The 21,260-nt window shown below is 28.4% G+C and overlaps 3 protein-coding genes across 7 annotated transcripts in view; 1 reads left to right on the top strand and 2 right to left on the bottom strand.

Annotated features, from left to right (window-relative positions):
* Nucleotides 1-5,684, bottom strand: part of LOC119610768 (oocyte zinc finger protein XlCOF28-like) — a 30,305-nt gene extending 24,621 nt beyond the window's left edge. The window contains exon 1 of one of the 5 annotated variants that reach the window (XM_037966118.1): nucleotides 4,616-5,684. In XM_037966118.1, coding sequence (XP_037822046.1) covers nucleotides 4,616-5,164 — 549 coding nt within the window. In that variant the 5' untranslated portion in view covers nucleotides 5,165-5,684. The remainder of the gene's footprint in view (nucleotides 1-4,615) is intronic. The other 4 variants (XM_037966115.1, XM_037966117.1, XM_037966116.1 and 1 more) reach the window with 4 other exon arrangements.
* Nucleotides 5,685-6,724: 1,040 nt separating this feature from the next.
* Nucleotides 6,725-11,938, top strand: LOC119610762 (mothers against decapentaplegic homolog 3). Its single transcript, XM_037966107.1, has 2 exons — nucleotides 6,725-7,301; nucleotides 8,787-11,938. Exon 2 carries the CDS (start codon nucleotides 8,969-8,971, stop codon nucleotides 10,430-10,432), a length of 1,464 nt encoding a protein of 487 aa, XP_037822035.1. The 5' UTR covers nucleotides 6,725-7,301; nucleotides 8,787-8,968; the 3' UTR covers nucleotides 10,433-11,938.
* A 7,566-nt stretch (nucleotides 11,939-19,504) lies between these two features.
* Nucleotides 19,505-21,103, bottom strand: LOC119610767 (gastrula zinc finger protein XlCGF8.2DB-like). Its single transcript, XM_037966113.1, has 2 exons — nucleotides 21,063-21,103; nucleotides 19,505-20,703 (listed from the first exon to the last, which is right to left on the bottom strand). The coding sequence occupies exons 1-2, from the start codon at nucleotides 21,066-21,068 to the stop codon at nucleotides 19,792-19,794; spliced, it is 918 nt and encodes a 305-aa protein (XP_037822041.1). The 5' UTR covers nucleotides 21,069-21,103; the 3' UTR covers nucleotides 19,505-19,791.
* Between the last annotated feature and the right edge of the window lie 157 nt (nucleotides 21,104-21,260).

The following is a 21,260-nucleotide window of genomic DNA, read 5'->3' as shown; positions in this document are numbered from 1 at the left end:
GTAGTAAAAATACTACTTTATTAAATGTCATTAAAACATATAAATTTGTTTATAATAACAATAATTTTAGCACAATATCACTTAAAATACTAATTTTTGACATAAATTGTTTCAAAACACAATATTTTTGAAAAAGTAGCAAAAATACTACTTTTTTAAAATTTCACCAACATTTATATTTTTGTACAAAAAACTATATTTTTATGGAAAATAACACTTAAAATAGTATGTTTTACAAAAATTACTTTAAAATCTTGCATGTTTTAAAAAGTAGTAAAAATACTACTTTTTTAAATTTCTCGAAAACTTGTATTTTTGCTTGAAAACTAAAATTTAAAAAAAAAAGAACTCTTGAAATTATACGTTTATGAAAATTGTTTTCAAATCCTGGTTTTTTGAAAAAGTAGCAAAAATACTACTTTTTTAAATTTCACTAAATCTTATGTTTTTGTTTAAAAAACTATAATTTTAAGCAGAATAACACTTAAAATAGTATGTTTTACAAAAATTGTTTTAAAATCTTGCATGTTTTAAAAAGTAGTAAAAATACTACTTTTTTAAAAAACACTAAAACTTGAATTTTTGTGTATAAAAAACAATTTCTGAAAGAAAAACTACTTATAAATCGATATTTTATCAAAATTTCTTTAAATTGCAAATAGTAGTAAAAAAATACTACTTTTTTAAATTTTACTAAAACTTGAAAATTTTTTCAAAAAACGTTTTGTTAGTAAAAGAAAATGATTTAAAACACACTTTTTGTTCAAAAAAGTAGGGGAAATACTACTTTTTTGAAAAAAGTAGCATAATTTTTACTGTTTGATGTGTAAATATGAAAACTTAAAAAAAAAAATAAAATAAAATTTTCTTTTAATATATCTTTTTTTGGCAAAATTTTTTATTAAATGTATGGAAAAACTTACAATAATATTACTTTAATTTGACTCCTCATCCGATTCAAAAACATGATTCTTACTGGACAATGTTCTTAAATGTTCTACTTTCTGTTTTATATCGGGCAACTGTTCACACTTGGGACACACATAGGGTATATGTTGAGTTTGTTTTGAGGTAAATTCATCTGGACAAAAATGACACTGATACAGATTGTGTGACTTGAGGTGATGCGTTAGATATTGCTGTCGTGGAAAACGACGATAGCAAATTATACAACCAAATGGTTTATCTTTGGCATGCTTCTTCCAATGTTTTACACGTTCCTCATTGCTGGGGAAGACTTTACCACATACCTGACAAGGAAAACGCGTTTCGTTTTCGTGTGATAACACATGGGTTATGAAACTATTCAGTTTATAGAATTTACCCGGACAAATGGAACACTTGTACTCTTTTCTTTGGTCATCATGATTGACATTATGATATTTCAGGCCCTGCATACTTTTGAAACCCCGATTACAAACCTTACATTTATAGGGAAATTGAGTGTGTAGATTTTTGTCATGTATCTTTGTTATGTGAAAATGTACACCTTGTTTTGATTTAAAACCTAGATTGCAACGTGGACATTTATGCGGTAAGAGTTCTCTACTTGGATGTGGTTTTCTTCTGGCAACTGTTGCAACTTTACTACTACTAGCTGCATTTCTACTTTGTCTTGTACTATATTCATTTGATTCATCTTCAGTTTCTGTTAAACTAGCATCCGTTGCATAATCCTTTTCAATATCCTCATTATCTAGTTCAGTGTCCTGTTTGTCATCATCCATTGTCTCTTCATTTTGATAGACTACATGTATGACTTGTTCTTGAACTTTTTGTTCACTGGTTTCTGCAACAAATTCTTCATCTAATTCTTCGGCAGTTGTTGCTGTTGTATTCTAAAAAGGTAACAAAATAAATTAAAACTGTCTCAATATTAAATGGCAAATCATGGCAACATACTTTATAATTATTTCATAACAGATTAGAAGCGTTCAATAAACATATGGCAGCATTTGTAACAAAACTTTAACACTAATTATAACTTGTTTAGTTTGAAAAGGTAGAAGAATTACTACCCTTTTTAAAAATAAATAAAACTTGTGTTCTCATTTAAAATAAACGTATTTTAAGCCAAAAAGTACAAAAATTTACATTTTATACATTTTAAAATAAAAGTAGTAGAAATACTACTCTTTTAAATTAGTCTAAAAAAGGCATTTTAATGCTTTTAAATTAAATATTTAAACAAAAATTAAAAAATTTTTGTAAAAACAACACTTTTAAAAAAAGTAGTAGAAATACTACTTTTTAATAAAACCCCTAATAGTAAAATTTTAAGTAAAAAACATAATTTTCTAAAGAAAAAAACACTTCAAATAATTTTTTTTTCACAAAATTTGTTTTTTTATAAAAATTAAATTAGTCTAAAAAAGGCATTTTAATGCTTTTAAATTAAATATTTAAACAAAAATTAAACAATTTTTGTAAAAACAACACTTTTCAAAAAAGTAGTAGAAATACTACTTTTTAATAAAACCCCTAAAAGTAAAATTTTAAGCAAAAAACATAATTTTCAAAAGAAAAAACACTTTAAATAATTTCTTTTACAAAAATCGTTTTTTATAAAAATTTCTTTAAAACTCAAAAGTAATAAAAACTCAAAAAGTAGTAAAAATACTACTTTTTTAAAAACACACAAAAACTTTTAATTTTGTTAAAAAAATATAATTTATAATAGAAAAACACATAAAATAATTTTTTTTACGGTAAAAGTAAAATAGTAGTAAAAATACTACTTTTTTAAAAAATCAAATTTTGTTTCAACAAATAATATAATCTTGCAGAAAATTACATAAAAAAGTTTTTTACTAAAATTGTTTAAAAATACTACATTTTAGAAAAAGTAGTAAAAATACTACTTTTTATATCTTGCTAAAACTTCTATTTCTGTTAAAATAAAATAGCTTTCCGTAAGAAAAACACTTTTTATATTTAAACCAAATTTTGTTAAAACATGTTACATTTTACAAAAAAGTAGTAGACATACTACTTTTCACTAAAAACATTTTTTTTTTTTCGTTTAAAAACATAATTCTTAGCAGTAAATCCTTAACAGAAATTTAAAAAAAAAAATGGTGGAAAATCCTACCTTTTACAAAAAGTAGTAAAATACTACTTTTTTAAATTTTGTTTAAATTTGTAGTTTTACTTAAATTAATAAAAAAAGAACATATTAAACATAATTTTCTACGAAAATTTGTAGAACAATGCATTTTACAAAAAAGTAGTAGAAATACTACTTTTTTAACATTCCAAAAAATATTTTTTTTTATTAAAAACACACAATTATTAGCAGAAAAATTTCTTAAGAGGCAAAATTTCACTTAAAATTTATTATTTAAAAAAAGTAGTAGAAATACTACCTTTTCAAATTTTTCTAAAACTTGTAGTTTTGCTTAAATAAATAAAAAATACATATAAAATATGATTTTTAGCAAAATTTGTTTAGAACTTTACATTTTACAAATAAGTAGTAGAAATATTACCTTTTGAAATGTTACTAAAAACAAGTTTTGTTCGTTTAAAAAACACAATTCTTAATTGTCAATATATTAAGTGCCATTTTAAACAAAATTTGTTTAAAATTTAACATTTTACAAAAAGGAGTAAAAATACTACTTTTTTCAAATGTAACTAAAAACAATTTTTTTTTTTCTGTTTAAAAAAATATAGTTTCAACCAGTAAGCGTCTTAAGAGACATTTTTATGAACAAAATGGTTGAAAATACTACTTTTAAGAAAAAGTTGTAAAAATACTACTTTCTCAAATATTCTGTAAAATAGATTTTTTCTCAATTTCCAGAAAAAAATTACTTAAAATATATAAATTTTTTGAAATTTGTTAAAATTTTCAAAAAGTAGTAGAAAAAGTAAAAAAAAAAGTTGTAAAGAAAGAAAACAATTTAAATAAAAACATTAAAACTAGATTTTTTTTAATAAAAACATTTAAAATACTACATTTTACAAATAGTAGTAGAAATACTACTTTTTGCTAAAAGTTATAAAACCTAAATTTTTTACATAAAAACATGAAAAATAGAAATTTTTATAAATAAAATAATAAAAAGTATAAAATTTGCAGCAAAAAATATATTTTAAAAACCCAGATTTTGGTAAAAATTTTAAAAATTGATTTAAATAAATAAAATAATAAATTGTAAATAAAGTTTTATTATTAAAAGTAATTTATAATTTAAGAGCAAATGTTATTTGCCACTAGAAGTGACTGACAATTGAATCATTGCCGAGTCTTTCTTTGTCAAATATTGGCAACTCAGCGACAGCTGTATCAACCGAAAGTTATTTCCCAAAGGAAAGAACTATCGACCTAAGTCTAACTGTTTAGAACAACAAAGAAGACTTGTTTTAAAAATGTATTAAAATGATGTTATACTTACGTTCGTTATAACCATTTTCTAAATGTTGTTGATTAAAACTTGTATAAACATTTTGCCTAATTATACCTTGTTGTCTTACTTTCAACGGCTTTATATAGAAATCTTTGTAAACAGGTTTTGTTAAATCCTTAAAACTAGGTTTAGTATTTCTTTAAAAATTCCTATACAGTAACATTTCCATTTACAAATTTCTGCTTAAATAAAATATTATTTACCTTATCGCTAGGAACATCTGCTGTAGTTTCATTATTACTTTCGGGCTGGGTTAACGTAGAAATATCAACAATTTTCGAAACTTTTGAACAAATAGCCTCATAGTCCATATTGGATTGATTCATTGATACAGTTGGTTCTTCTTTAACTATATCACTTTGCATTTGTTCATTTTCAGGCTCTTTAGCGGTTACAATTTCCGGTACTATCAAATTATCTCTTGGTATGGAGGTCATAGGCGGTGGCGGTGTAGGAGTCAAGACCGCAACATTTTGTCGCGACGAGGCAATTGTAATAGGCGTATCATTTTGTGGAGTTTCCTGAGCCGGTGTTTGTTGTTGCTGTTGTTGGTTTAAATGTTGCAGGCGTATGTGACAAACGAAAACGCCTATATCTGTAGTAGACAATTGACAATGGCTGCAATAAAATGTCCATTTGTCGGCACAATTTGTTACAAATACCTCACCACATTTGGAGGTATTGCTCTCGCTAGAGGAGCGTAATCTTTTAAGTGGTGGTATAGTAATACTCTCAATTATGTCCACCGACATTTTGTTTGGCTTGTTTTCGATTAAAACGCTGTACAACAATTTACTTTAATTTAAGAGGAACTTTCAAAAATAGCTTGAAACATTTAAATCTTTATTGTTTTTGCAGTAATTGTTTAATTAATATGTTTTATTTTATTTAAACATTTATTTTTTCGTTTATTTAAACGTTTTTATATTATTTTAAACAACTATTTTCAGGCTTGTCTTATAATTTTTCACTAGCGCATACAGAAAATTTAAAAATGCATATTAAAGAGAACCAGAAACCTGCGCCGACAATATTAACGGCTACGGCTGCTGACACTAAAGATGTCGGCGGCGGCTTAAAAACGAATGTAAGCCGGCTAAGTTTTCAATTACGTTGTTTTGAAATTTTCAACGATTTTCAACGGAACCCAAGAGATTGTCAACAAGAGTAGGACATTTTTGTATTCGTTAATACTATTTTATGTATTTCTCTCCTTATACAACTCATTTTCACGAGATTTATTTTTCAACTCACGAAAACTATTTTTATTTCAACTGTTTAAAGAATATTATTTCTGTCTTTTTAGATTTTTGCACACACCACAACAGATTTTTTTTGCAAATAAAAAAAGAAGAAAACAGTTTGGCGGAATTTCTTTTCGCAGTCGGCAGAATTGACATCAACTGCACTTCCTATTTAAAATACACATGTTCGATGTCCTGGTTTGTCAAACAGCAATGTATTTTTCGTATCTCGTGTTTGTAGCAAACATTTTTTTGTTTGAAGTAAGAGCAGCGACTTGAATTGGGCGCGTAAACACACAAAATATAACAGGGTGTTTCACATTGTAGTTTCTTTATAAAAAAACAACTAAATATGCAAAATTTCGAAGAAATTTAATTCAAAATGGTGAAAAATATGTAAAGTAATTACAAATTAGTTTTTATTTAGAAAATTTTCATGTTAATTGCAATAAAAAGTGGAGTAAATAAAATTTATTAAAATTCATATGCACTCTTTGTTATGAACTGCATTACCGTCTTAAAATAAAATGTGACTAATAAATGTGCTGCTAATTCTGGCTGTCAGAAATCGCCTATTTTTTTTATTTATTTAACAAGTTCTTTGCAATTTTAGAGGGTTGCGTTCGTTAATTTTTTTATTTAACTATAATTTTTAATTATTTATTATTATTATTTTTTTTTTTGAATATTTGTTGATTTTACTTCAAATTTTTCTATTTTAGTAGAGCTTAATTATTAAACGCTAAATAAACAATTCTTTTATAAAAACAGTGCTGTTAAGTGTTTATATAATTGCGATTACTGAGTACTTTTATATTTAGATTTTTTAAAGAAAGTTTTTAAACAAATTCGATCAGACGATAGTGTAATTTATAGATAAGATCGACGTCTAATTTATGGTCATACTCTGGACTGAAATATATTTTAAACATAAAAATATTTTTATCAAAATCTCAAGAATTTAAAAATTTTCTTTATTTTCTTCTTATTTTTATAAAAAATGTAATGAGTACTTGTTTTTTTTACCAAATACTCACTTATCGTCAAAAGTTTGTGAGTAACCAGTAGCCAATTATTCAATACTTAATACACAACTCTATCAATCTGACTCTGTAGTCTCTGATACGAGCGACAATTATTTTTATTTTTCATTTTTGTTCGTATAACAGTTTTTAACCAATAAAGATATTTTTATCTAAAATTATTATTCAATCACAAGAAAATTTTATTAAATTTAACAAATTACAAAAGAAAAACAAACAAAATTGTGTAAAATAAATTAAAAAATCCAATAAGAAAGGACCAATAAAAACGTAAAAAAAGAAGAAAATCAGAAAAAAGAATCGTAAAAAACCCTGTGTGTGTCAATTTGTGTGTGAAGTGCTGACAAGAATTGTACAAAGAAAAGAACGAACATACAGAAAAGAGAGTGTGCTAGAAAGAGAGGGCAAGACAAGGTAACCGCAGACACAAACAAGGGGAGGTTGGTGGCTACAGAGGCAGAGGCAACTAAAAAAAATATACATCAAATAGCAAAACATACAAAAAAACAAAAAATAAACGAGAAAAAAAGTGAAAAAACAGCCACAACATATACAAAAAAAAAGCATTAAAAAGCGAATAAAACATAAAAATTATTAAAAAGGCAAGTAAAGTTTTAAAATAACTTAAATTATCTAGCCATAATCATTTCATGCGACACATTTCTTTAACGAAAATTATTAATTACCCCCGAAAATGTGTGTATTTTAAAGCTAAAGGTCAAATTTTATTTTCATTAAGTAATTTATAATAATAATTCTTTGTGTATTGTCAAGATAAAGAAAAAAGAAAAAAAACCTAACCCAGACAACAATTTTTTCTTTTACAATAGAGAAAAAACAAAAAAAGCTCAATATAAATAAACATTAACTGTCAAAAATTATCTTTTCCCTGTCGTTGTTGTTATGTTTTGTTATTGTTTTGTTACTCTAACCGGCTTTTATAACTGTTCTTCTGCTTGTTTCCTCTTCGTTAAGTATACGCCACACTGGTTTCGTTTATTTTATGTACAATAAAAATATTTGTTAATTTTTTTGTTGTCTGTTGTTATTATTGTTGTTGTTTCAATTTTCCTTTTTTGTCTCTTTTTGTGTTATTGTTTTTTTTGTTATTGTCTGTCTGTTGTCTGTTTATATATGTTTGTTTGTATGCAAGTATGTACGTATAATGAATATGGTAACCTAATGTTGTTTTTGTTTAACGTAGGTTGAGGTTAATTATAGAGTTGCCATTTTGACGATTTTTAAGGGTAAAAGTGTAAACAAATCAATTTTAATAAGAATTTATTGGAACTATGGGAATTTTAAAGGATTTGTTTTTTAAGTTAGGGAAATTCCTTCAAATATCAAACAATAATGCTAATTTAAGCAAAATTTCATTAGTAAACACTTTATAAGGCTCCACTTTAGATTAGTCTAAACTCTGATCAATATTTTAGTCTATAGTAAAGATTAGCCTACAGTCTGGACTAGAGTTTGGTCGATATTCTGAAGTATTGATTAGTGTATAGTCTGGACCATAGTTTAGGCTATACTGTGGTCTATAGTTTAGAATATAAAGATTATACTATAGGCTAGACTATAGTTTAGTATATATGTACATATATTTTAGGATATAGTTTAGATTAAAGATAAGTTATTTGTTTATAGTCTACATAGGTATATATTCTGGTCTATAGTTGAGTCCATAGTCTGCCTTGTAGTCTAGTCTTTAGTCTGTTCTACAGTTTACTCTATACCTAGTAGACAATAGTCTGAAGTCTGGGTAATAGTTCAGCCTATAGTGTTGATTTTATATTTGCCTATATGCTTGGCAATAGTTTAACCTATAGTCTCCATTATGGGCTGGAATATAGTTTAATTTATGGATTATAGTTTAGTCTATACTCTAGGCTATTTATAAGCCTCTATTCCAATTAATAGTGTTGTTTATAATCCAGTATTTATTCCTGATCAGTGAATTATATAAAAATTCCAATTAATTTAAACATACGACCCTTCATCCTCATTTTTTCATTGCTTTCCAAATATTTGTATAAAGTTCAACAATATTTTAATAATTTTACTCTATATATTCCCTTCTAATGCAGCTTTTTAGCAAAAAACAACAAAAACGTACTAGAAATTTTTACCAAAAATCTGCCAAAAAAAAAAAAAAAACAACCATAATACAAACCAACAATAGCTGTTCGACGAAAGCATACCGAAGCACAAGCCAACAATTTTAAATTGTCCATTTTGTTTTTTATAGACGGGGGCGGGTCCACGTGAAATGTTGCCATTTACACCACAAGTTGTTAAACGTTTATTGGCATTAAAAAAGTGTAACGAAGACAGTGTCGAAGGCAAGTGGTCCGAAAAGGCCGTCAAAAATCTAGCGAAGAAAATCAAAAAGAATTCATCATTAGAAGAATTAGAACGAGCCATATCCACACAGAATCCCAATACCAGGTGTGTAACGGTACCGCGCAGCAAACCCACTGCTTCGGGTGAAAACCTACGCAAGGGTTTGCCGCATGTTATCTATTGTCGTTTGTGGCGTTGGCCCGATTTGCAATCGCAAAATGAATTAAAAGCTTTGGATCATTGTGAATATGCTTTTCATATGCGCAAGGATGAGATCTGTATAAATCCCTATCACTATAAGAAATTGGAATTGTCAATATTGGTGCCGAAATCATTGCCCACACCACCCGACAGTATAGTAGACTATCCTTTAGATAATCATACACATCAGATACCAAATAATACCGAATATAATGCTGCCACTATACGCAGTGCTTCTTTAAGTCCGCCGCAGTATATGGAAATTGGAGGCGGCAGTAGTGGAAGTCAATTGCAGCCGCAACAATATCAACAACATTCACCTACAGCTTTCTTTAGTGGTAATAATATGAGTGCTAGTGCTTCGCAACAGCAGCAGCAACAACAACAAATGACCACAAATAATCTACCACCGGGAGCCTGCAACATGGACTCCCAATCTAGTGTTTTAAGTGTGGGCAGTAATAGTATGCCCAATACGGGTACCCCGCCACCCGGCTATATGAGTGAAGATGGTGATCCGGTGGATCCCAATGACAACATGAACATGTCACGCTTGACACCACCTACCGACTCAGCACCCGTTATGTATCATGAACCAGCCTTTTGGTGTTCAATATCTTATTATGAGCTCAATACACGAGTGGGAGAAACTTTTCATGCCTCCCAACCCTCTATAACAGTTGATGGTTTCACCGATCCCTCAAATTCCGAAAGATTTTGTTTGGGTCTACTCTCCAATGTCAATCGCAACGATGTAGTCGAACAGACACGCCGCCACATAGGCAAGGGGGTACGTCTCTATTACATTGGTGGCGAGGTATTTGCTGAATGTCTCAGCGATTCCTCTATATTTGTACAATCACCCAATTGTAATCAACGTTATGGTTGGCATCCGGCTACTGTTTGTAAAATTCCACCCGGTTGTAATTTGAAAATCTTTAATAATCAGGAATTTGCTGCTCTACTCTCACAATCGGTTTCTCAAGGTTTCGAGGCGGTCTATCAATTGACACGCATGTGCACCATACGCATGTCTTTCGTTAAGGGCTGGGGTGCCGAGTATCGTCGTCAGACAGTTACTTCAACACCCTGCTGGATTGAATTGCATTTGAATGGTCCTTTACAATGGTTGGATCGTGTTCTAACACAAATGGGTTCACCACGTTTACCCTGTAGTTCGATGTCTTAAAATTGTGTGTACACCCTCTCAGCCATGCCCCCAAAAAATGTGGCTACTAAGCAAATGAGAAGGGAAAATCTCTTGGGAAAGAGTTTTTCCGGATTTTTCATATAATTTAAGCATGTTTAAGTGAAATTAGTTTTCTTTTCGAGTTTTAAGTATGTTGTTCTTTATATATGTTTTTTTTTAAGTTTTTATTATGGACTAGACTATAGAACATAGATCTATAATCTAGAGTATAGTTCAAACTATAGTCCAACATTAAGTTCAAGTTATAATTCGGACTCTAGGCTATACTCTTGTCTATAGTCCAGTATATAGTCTTGTATATGGTCCAGAGTATAGTTGAATTTAAAGTCCAGACTATAGTCTGAACTATAGTTAGACTATAGTTTAAACTATAGTCTAGACTAAGTTCAATCTATAGGCTCTATTATAGTCCAGACTTTAGACTATTGTCTTGTCAATAGTCGAGACTATCGGTTAAACTATTGTTCAAGCTATAGTCCAGACTACGAAAATCATTATGTAATTGTTTTATTTTCTTATTCAAATTTGATAATCTAATAATTTTTATAAAAATCGGGTTTAAATTGTTGAAAATTTATGTTGTTTTAGTTTAATAATAATTTCTTTTTTGTTAAATTATTTAAAAGAAAAAAAACTTAAACACAAAGCAAAATTGCAAAGCACAAACCGAAATTTTAAACCTATTCAACAGTTCAATTTTATTTTATAAAATTTAATTTAATTTTTAACTATTCAGACAAAATTTCAATTATTTTCGGCTGGGCCGTTTAATTTTAAAGCAGCTATATAAAACTTTTAAAGCTTAAAGCTTTATTAAGCAAAAATCAGAATTTAACAATATTTTCTTTAAATTGTTAATAAAACATTTAAATTAACAATTACAGGTATTTAACAAACCATATTTTAGTCAAAAAATTATTATTTTACTTTAAACAAACATTGTTAAATTTTTAGTTTTTATTGTTTTTTTCCCCCAAACTAAATTGAATTTAGTTAAAATTTGCAAGCTAAAGTTTTTTTTGAACACTTTAATAACTTTTTATTATAAATAAAATTGTGTCTACTACTAAATTTCTTTATTAAATAAGTTTTATTAAAAATAAATTAAAAACAAAAAACAAATAAAATTTAAGCTTAAAGCTGTTTTTAATTTCTCTCTCTCTCTCTCTCTCTCTGAGTGTGTGTTATCTAACGTGATTATAAAAAACATATTTATATAAAAATAACACAAATCAATTAAAATTTAATGTTTAAAACAAAAATAAAATTCTTTAATACTATTAAAAAGAAGTAAAATAATACAAAAATCATAAGAGATAAAAATTCAGGTGAAAGTTTTAAAAATGTTAAAAGAAAAATAAAATTTTTTTTGGAAAATTTTTAAAATTATGTTTTATTATGTTGTTTACTTTTAAAATTTGCCTTTTTATTATTATTTTTTATTTATAAGAAATTAAAAACATTAAATTTAATTGAAATAAAAGTTAATAAAAAAAAAAACTTTTTTTAAGTTTTTTTAAATTTTTTTAATATAAAACTATAGATTAGACTACGGACTAGACTATAGACAAGACTATAGACTAGACTATAGTCCAGACTATAGACTAGACTATAGACTAGACTTTAGGCTAGACTATACACTAGACTATATACTAAACTATAGTCCAGACTATAGACTAGATTTTAGACCAGATTATAGACTAGACTATAGACTAGACTATAGACTAGACTATAGACTAGACTATAGACTAGACTATAGACTAGACTATACACTACTAGACTAGACTATAGACTAGACTATAGACTAGACTATAGACTAGACTATAGACTAGACTATAGACTAGACTATAGACTAGACTATAGACTAGACTATAGACTAGACTATAGACTAGACTATAGACTAGACTATAGACTAGACTATAGACTAGACTATAGACTAGACTATAGACTAGACTATAGACTAGACTATAGACTAGACTATAGACTAGACTATAGACTAGACTATAGACTAGACTATAGACTAGACTATAGACTAGACTATAGACTAGACTATAGACTAGACTATAGACTAGACTATAGACTAGACTATAGACTAGACTATAGACTAGACTATAGACTAGACTAGACTATAGACTAGACTATAGACTAGACTATAGACTAGACTATAGACTAGACTATAGACTAGACTATAGACTAAATTATAGACTAGACTATAGACTAGACTATAGACTTGATTATAAACTAGACTATAAACTAGACTATAGACTGGACTATAGAATAGACTATAGACTAGACTATAGACTAGACTATACAGTTGAATATGGACTAGACTATAGGCTAGACTATAGAATAGACTAAACTATAGAATAGACTAAACTATAGACTAGACTATAGACTATAGACTGCACTATAGACTAGACTATAGACTGGACTATAGAATAGATTATAGACTAGACTATACAGTTGAATATTGCCTAGACTATAGACTATACCAGACTATAGACTAGACTATAGACTAGACTATAGACTAGACTATAGACTAGACTATAGACTAGACTATAGACTAGACTATAGACTAGACTATAGACTAGACTATAGACTAGACTATAGACTAGACTATAGACTAGACTATAGACTAGACTATAGACTAGACTATAGACTAGACTATAGACTAGACTATAGACTAGACTATAGACTAGACTATAGACTAGACTATAGACTAGACTATAGACTAGACTATAGACTAGACTATAGACTAGACTATAGACTAGCCTATATACTAGACTATAGACTAGACTAGACTATAGACTAGACTATAGACTAGACTATAGACTAGACTATAGACTAGACTATAGACTAGACTATAGACTAGACTATAGACTAGACTATAGACTAGACTATAGACTAGACTATAGACTAGACTATAGACTAGACTTTAGACTAGACTATAGACTAGACTATAGACTAGACTATAGACTAGACTATAGACTAGACCATAGACTAGATTATAGACTAGACTATAGACTAGACTATATACTAGACTATAGACTAGACTATAGACTAGACTATAGACTAGACTATAGACTAGACTATAGACTAGACTATAGACTAGACTATAGACTAGACTATAGACTAGACTATAGACTAGACTATAGACTAGACTATAGACTAGACTATAGACTGGACTATAGAATAGACTATAGACTAGACTATACAGTTGAATATGGACTAGACTATAGAATAGACTAGACTATAGACTAGACTATAGACTAGACTATAGACTAGACTATAGACTAGACTATATACTAGACTATAGACTAGACTATAGACTAGATTATAGACTAGACTATAGACTAGACTATAGACTAGACTATAGACTAGACTACAGACTAGACTATAGACTAGACAATAGACTAGACTATAGACTAGACTTTAAACTAGACTATAAACTAGACTATAGACTAGACTATAGACTAGACTATAGACTAGACTATATACTACACTATAGGCTAGTCTATAGACTAGTCTGTAGACTAGACTATAGACTAGATTTTAGACTAGACTTTAGAACAGGCTATAGTCCAGACAATAGACTAGGCTATAGATCAGACAATAGACTAGATTATAGACTAAACTATAGACTAGACTGTAGACTAAAATGTAGATTAGACTATGGACTAGACTATACGCTAAACTATAGACTATACTATAGGCTAGACTATAGACTAGACTATAGATTAGATTATAGACTAAGCTATACTCTAGAATATAAAGTCAAGTCTGTAGTCTAGTCTGTACTCTTGTCTATAGTCCAGTTAGTCTATAGTGTAAAGTCTAGTCTATAGTCTAGAATTTACTTTAGTAGCTTTGTCTAGTCTAGACTATAGACTATAATTCAGATCTTGATCAGTAGTTTTTTTTTAACAAAGTCATAAAAACATTAAATGTTTTAAAACTTTTAAATATTTTCTTAATAAATAAGTTTAATTTTAAAGCTAATTAATGCTTTTTAAAACAACAACTATTAGTCATACTATAAAAAAACAATAACAATAATAATTCTATAAAATAATATATTTTCAAATAATTTTAAAGAATTACTTTACAATATTTAACATAATATTTACTAAATATTATAAAAAATTTAAGTGAAAGTTTAAACAGTTTAAGTCTCCTTAAGAATTCACATTCACTCTAACGAGAGAATTATTAAGTTTTTATTAAAAGTTAACAATTTCTAATAATTTTTATTAATTCGTTTAAATTACTCTTTAATTTATTTATTTTGTTCTAGTAAAACAATATTTTATACAAAACAAATTTAATGAATTTTTTCAGAATATTAATATTACTTCTTCCTTATTTTTTAAAGTTTTTCTTCAAATATATTAGCATTAATTAAATAAAAAAAAAAAAACAAAACAAAACGAAAAACCAAAATTCAAAATCCCTGTTTAAAAAACATTTGTTCAAAACATAACCTCAAAAAAACCAAGTGAAAATTATAACAATATATACATTTACTCGAAAAGAATTTTTTGTAAAGAATAAGTGAAATCAAATCACCCACACCCGATAACTAGCCATACAATACAATAAATATTATTTATACGATTAATCATACCAAAACAAAATATAATAAAACAAAAAGAAAATTAATTAAAATTATAATAAAAACAATTCAATAGAAATATTTTTTTAATAAAAACACTGAAGAAGTTGGAAAACATTCAGACATTTTCCCGCTTTCCCACAGTGATGTCAGCTTCTGACAATTCGTAATTTAAAGAAAGGTCTAGGCAAATTTAGACTATAGACTCGTATTTACATTACACTTTAGGCTAGTCTTTAGACTACACTATATGCTGTAATATAGACTCTATAGTCTTGTCTATGTTCTAGCTAGACCAGACAGACTATGGACTAAACTATAGACTATGCTATAGACTAGACTATAGGCTAGACTATGTACAAAAATGTAGACTAGATTATATACCAGGCTATGGACTAGACTAAAGACAATATTGTAGACTTGACTATAGACTAGACTATAGACTAGACTATATACCAGACTATCGACTAGACTATAGACTAGACTATAGACTATAGACTAGACTATAGACTAGACTATAGACTAGACTATAGACTAGACTATAGACTAGACTATAGACTAGACTATAGACTAGACTATAGACTAGACTATAGACTAGACTATAGACTAGACTATAGACTAGACTATAGACTAGACTAGACTAGACTATAGACTAGACTATAGACTAGACTATAGACTAGACTATAGACTAGACTATAGACTAGACTATAGACTAGACTATAGACTAGACTATAGACTAGACTATAGACTAGACTATAGACTAGACTATAGACTAGACTATAGACTAGACTATAGACTAGACTATAGACTAGACTATAGACAAGACTATAGACTAGACTATAGACTAGACTATAGACTAGACTATAGACTAGACTATAGACTAGACTATAGACTAGACTATAGACTAGACTATAGACTAGACTATAGACTAGACTATAGACTAGACTATAGACTAGACTATAGACTAGACTATAGACTAGACTATAGACTAGACTATAGACTAGACTATAGACTAGACTATAGACTAGACTATAGACTAGACTATAGACTAGACTATCGACTAGACTATAGACTAGACTATAGACTAGACTATAGACAAGACTATAGACTAGACTATAGACTAGACTATAGACTAGACTATAGACTAGACTATAGACTAGACTAGACTAGACTATAGACTAGACTATAGACTAGACTATAGACTAGACTATAGACTAGACTATAGACTAGACTATAGACTAGACTAGACTAGACTAGACTATAGACTAGACTATAGACTAGACTATAGACTAGACTATAGACTAGACTATAGACTAGACTATAGACTAGACTATAGACTAGACTATAGACTAGACTATAGACTAGACTATAGACTAGACTATAGACTAGACTATAGACTAGACTATAGACTAGACTATAGACTAGACTATAGACTAGACTATAGACTAGACTATAGACTATAGACTAGACTATAGACTAGACTATAGACTAGACTATAGACTAGACTATAGACTAGACTAGACTAGACTAGACTATAGACTAGACTAGACTAGACTATAGACTAGACTAGACTAGACTAGACTATAGACTAGACTATAGACTAGACTATAGACTAGACTATAGACTAGACTATAGACTAGACTATAGACTAGACTATAGACTAGACTATAGACTAGACTATAGACTAGACTATAGACTAGACTATAGACTAGACTATAGACTAGACTATAACTAGACTATAAACTAGACTATAGACTGGACTATAGACTATAACTATAAAATAGTCTATAAACTAGACTATCGATTAGTCTAAGTCTAGCACAAATTCTTTAAAACATTTTATTAATTTTCTTTTTTTTTCTATACATAAAAATATATTTTAAATCATAAAAATCAACTTAAATAAAAAAGTAAAAAATACACTTAAAGAAAAAATTTAACTATTTTTATAAATATTAATATGTAAGCGCTAATTGACGCATTACTATTTACAAAATATTAAAATAAACACAAGAAATAAAATCTATATATTTTATAAAAAAAAACAAATAAATGAAAAGAAAATGTCACAAATTTTTGAACAAAAAACAACAACAAAATAATAAATTAAACATTTAACAAAAAAAAAAAAAACAAATTTATATATTATATACAGACAGACATATTATACATTAAAAAATAAAAGAAAAAAATCAATTTAAAACTGAAAAAAAACAGAAAAAATATATATTTATGCTAAAGAAATTAACATATTTTAGTTTAAATACATAAAAAACAAATATTAAGTCAACTTTAAACAGAAAACATATAAAATTCATTATTACAATATATTGAAGAAAAGTCATTAAGAAAAATTAAAAAAATATTAGTTTATATTATTAAAAATTATTAATAATAATGTAATGAGAAATCCAAATAAAACAAAACTATATGCGTAAAAAAACATTGTATTGTAAAACAAGAGAAAAGTAAATAAATATTAAAAATAAACAGAAATTATTATTGAAAAATGAAATCCATAAGCTAAAGGAATAAAAGTAAACAAAAAAACTAATAAAATATTAAATAAAAAACCAAGTAATTGTTATAATTTCTAAAAAGAGTAACAAAATAGTAAGTTGCAACTTTTTTTTAGATTTAAATTAAAACGCAGCAGCTGTTGACACGTATGGCATTTCTGTCAACTGGTAGAAATAACGGTTCGGCAAAAAAGTGTTGTCAACTTTGATTTTATAAAAGCGGTGGACTATAAACGAACTAAACTATAAAATAGACAATAAACTAGTCGGAAGATAAGATTAGACTATAGGCAAGACTATAGACTAAACTAGAGACTAGATTATAGACTAGACTATAGCCTATAGTCCCTATACTACATACTTGACTATAGTCTACACTATAATCTCGATTAGATACTAGAATAAAGACTAAACTATGGACTATAATATAGACTATTCTCTAGACTATAGACTAGATTATTGACTAGACAATGACTATAAACTAGACTTTTCTAGACTATAGACCAGGCTATAAACTAAACTTTAGACTAGACGATAGACTAGACTATAGACTAGACCATAGACTAGACTATAGACTAGACCATAGACTAGACTATAGACTAGACTATAGACTAGACTATAGACTAGACTATAGACTAGACTATAACTAGACTATAGACTAGACTATAACTAGACTATAGACTAGACTATAGACTAGACTATAGACTAGACTATAGACTAGACTATAGACCAGGCTATAAACTAGACTTTACACTAGACGATAGACTAGACTATAGACTAGACCATAGACTAGACTAAAGACTAGACCATAGACTAGACTATAGACTAGACTATAGACTAGACTATAGACTAGACTATAGACTAGACTATAGACTAGACTATAGACTAGACTATAGACTAGACTATAGACTAGACTATAGACTAGACTATAGACTAGACTATAGACTAGACTATAGACTAGACTATAACTAGACTATAGACTAGACTATAACTAGACTATAGACTAGACTATAGACTAGACTATAGACTAGACTATAGACTAGACTATAGACTAGACTATAGACTAGACTATAGACTAAACTATAGACTAGACTATAGACTAGACTATAGACTAAACTATAGACTAGACTATAGACTACACTATAGAATAGACTATAGACTAGACTATAGACTAGACTATAGACTAGACTATAGACTAAACTATAGACTAGACTATAGACTAGACTATAGACTAGACTATAACTAGACTATAGACTAAACTATAGACTAGACTATAGACTAGACTATAGACTAGACTATAGACTAGACTATAGACTAGACTATAGACTAGACTATAGACTAGACTATAGACTAGACTATAGAATAGACTATAGACTAGACTATAGACTAGACTATAGACTAGACTATAGACTAGACTATAGACTAGACTATAGACTAGACTATAGACTAGACTATAGACTAGACTATAGACTAGACTATAGACTAGACTATAGACTAGACTATAGACTAGACTATAGAATAGACTATAGAATAGACTATTCGACTATAATTAGACTATAGACTAGACTATAGACTAGACTATAGACTAAACTATAGACTAGACTATAGACTAGACTATAGACTAAACTATAGACTAAACTATAGACTAGACTATAGACTAGACTATAGACTAGACTATAGACTAGACTATAGACTAGACTATAACTAGACTATAGACTAGTCTATAGACTAAACTATAGACTAGACTATAGATTAGACTATAGACTAGACTATAGACTAGAATATAGACTACACTATAGACTAGACTATACTATAGACCAGACTATAGACTAAGAACTAGCCTATCGATTAGACTATAAATTAAAGTTATAGTAGAAGTATATTTTTGTTAATAATATTTATTTAAATTTTGATTTTAAATTTAACAATATTGTTTCCATCATATAATTTTATGTTCATTAATTTTTATTTTCCTCAAGTTTCTTCCGCTTCAATTCATTATGAATTACTCCGATTGCACTCGCAGTTGACGTTTTCAAAACGTTTAGTTGACATCACTGCTTTATTTTAAACGATAGTTTCTGCGAGTTGCCACTTCTAACTGTTTAACAGTGATATCCGACAACTTTTCCCCCAAAAAGCACTTGTTTGGGTTTTCTCCAGCAAAGAGCTTAAAAATTTCAGTAAATACTCTCTTAAAGGACTTTTTATTTAGCATGTGATTTCATATGACCATATAGCCCGGCATTTTGGGCAAAAGATTTATTGCATATAGAGCAGACATACGACTTCTCGCCCGTATGTATTTTCAAATGTTGTGTATAATTCGATTTACGCTGGAAACGGGCCTGACAAACATTACACTCAAACGGCTTTAGGTTGGTATGCACCAATTGATGATCCTTAAGTTGTGATTGACTAAAAAAACATTTACCACAATTGTCACATTTAAAGTCTCGCTGATTCGTATGCCTTTTCATATGAGCTGTCAAATAACATTGAGCCGTTAAGATTTTGCCACAAATCGAGCAGGTAAAAGTTTTCGCCTCTGTGTGTATAAGTTTCGTATGCAAACGTCTTGAGTGTAGAGAATGAAAATATTCTTCACAAAATTTACATTTATAGGGATTTTCCCCAGAATGTAGACGTTTGTGTACGGATAGATAATTGCGAAAACGAAAACCTTTACCACAGATATCACATTTAAAGGGTTTCTCATTGGTATGCGTAATACAGTGAATTTTTAGCTTATTGTACTGGCGAAAACGTTTACCACACTCTTCACACTGGAAGGGTTTTTCGCCCGTATGGATCATTTTGTGTATACGCAAATTGTAGAGATCGTTAAAGGTACGATTGCAGATGTCACATTGACCCGAAGTACGTTTCTTTTTCCGTTTGTTTTGCCGTTCCTGTTGAGACAATTTGCAGGGTTTACTATAGATTTTTGGGGTGGGGCAGCTGATGGCGGTTGAGCTGGTTGTTGAGGTAGAGGGTGATAAGGCATTTTCTTTGCTGGAATCTGATAAAATTTCAGAATTATTATCTTGTTCGGAAGTTTTGTGGGATTCTAAAGAATTCAAAATGCCATTGGCATCAAAATCTTCTACGCCTAGGATCTGTAAAGAAAATAAAAGGGTAATAAGTAAAAAATGTGTTTAGTTACAATAAAAATAATGTAATTTTATATTAAAAGTACAAATTTAATAATTTGCTGCACATTTTAGTTAATTGAAACAAACAAGCGGTTTTTGCTAAGCTATTTAGCATCATTGTTAAACTGTTAAGATGGCAGCGCTAAAAAAACCGTTAGGTGATAAGCTGTGGTGCCAATCAAGCGATTTTTTTTAATTATCACTTATTTTTGATAGGAAATCTTTTAACATACAAAAATTAAAATTTTCTTTTGGCATTCATGCAAATCATTTAGTTTATTTATATCTTTATCGTAAGAATTTCAAAAATGTCCACACTTTACATTCATGTTTAGCTCACTCCAGAAAATACGTGACCACCTGCCGGTTTCTTATCTCAAACTAAAAACAGTCGTTTTTATTTTAGACTATCTGTCTCTTAATCTATTAAGTTTATCAGTGGGGTTTTAAAAGAAATCATGAAATCGTAAAGCGATAATAAAGGGGTTAATTTAAAAGAGTGTCAATGGGTTCTGAAGTTG

This window comes from Lucilia sericata, unplaced genomic scaffold (assembly GCF_015586225.1).
Source record: "Lucilia sericata isolate MDLA Ls3-8-SP2 unplaced genomic scaffold, ASM1558622v1 Contig001272F_arrow, whole genome shotgun sequence".
NCBI classification, from domain to species: Eukaryota; Metazoa; Arthropoda; class Insecta; order Diptera; family Calliphoridae; genus Lucilia; species Lucilia sericata.
The sequence above is the reverse complement of the archived record's forward strand: the minus strand, read 5'-3'. Positions and strand labels throughout refer to the sequence as shown.

Bases quoted from the DNA above. Each gene is read 5' to 3' on its own strand.
- LOC119610762 (XM_037966107.1), top strand. From the start codon at position 8,969: ATGTTGCCATTTACACCACAAGTTGTTAAACGTTTATTGGCATTAAAA.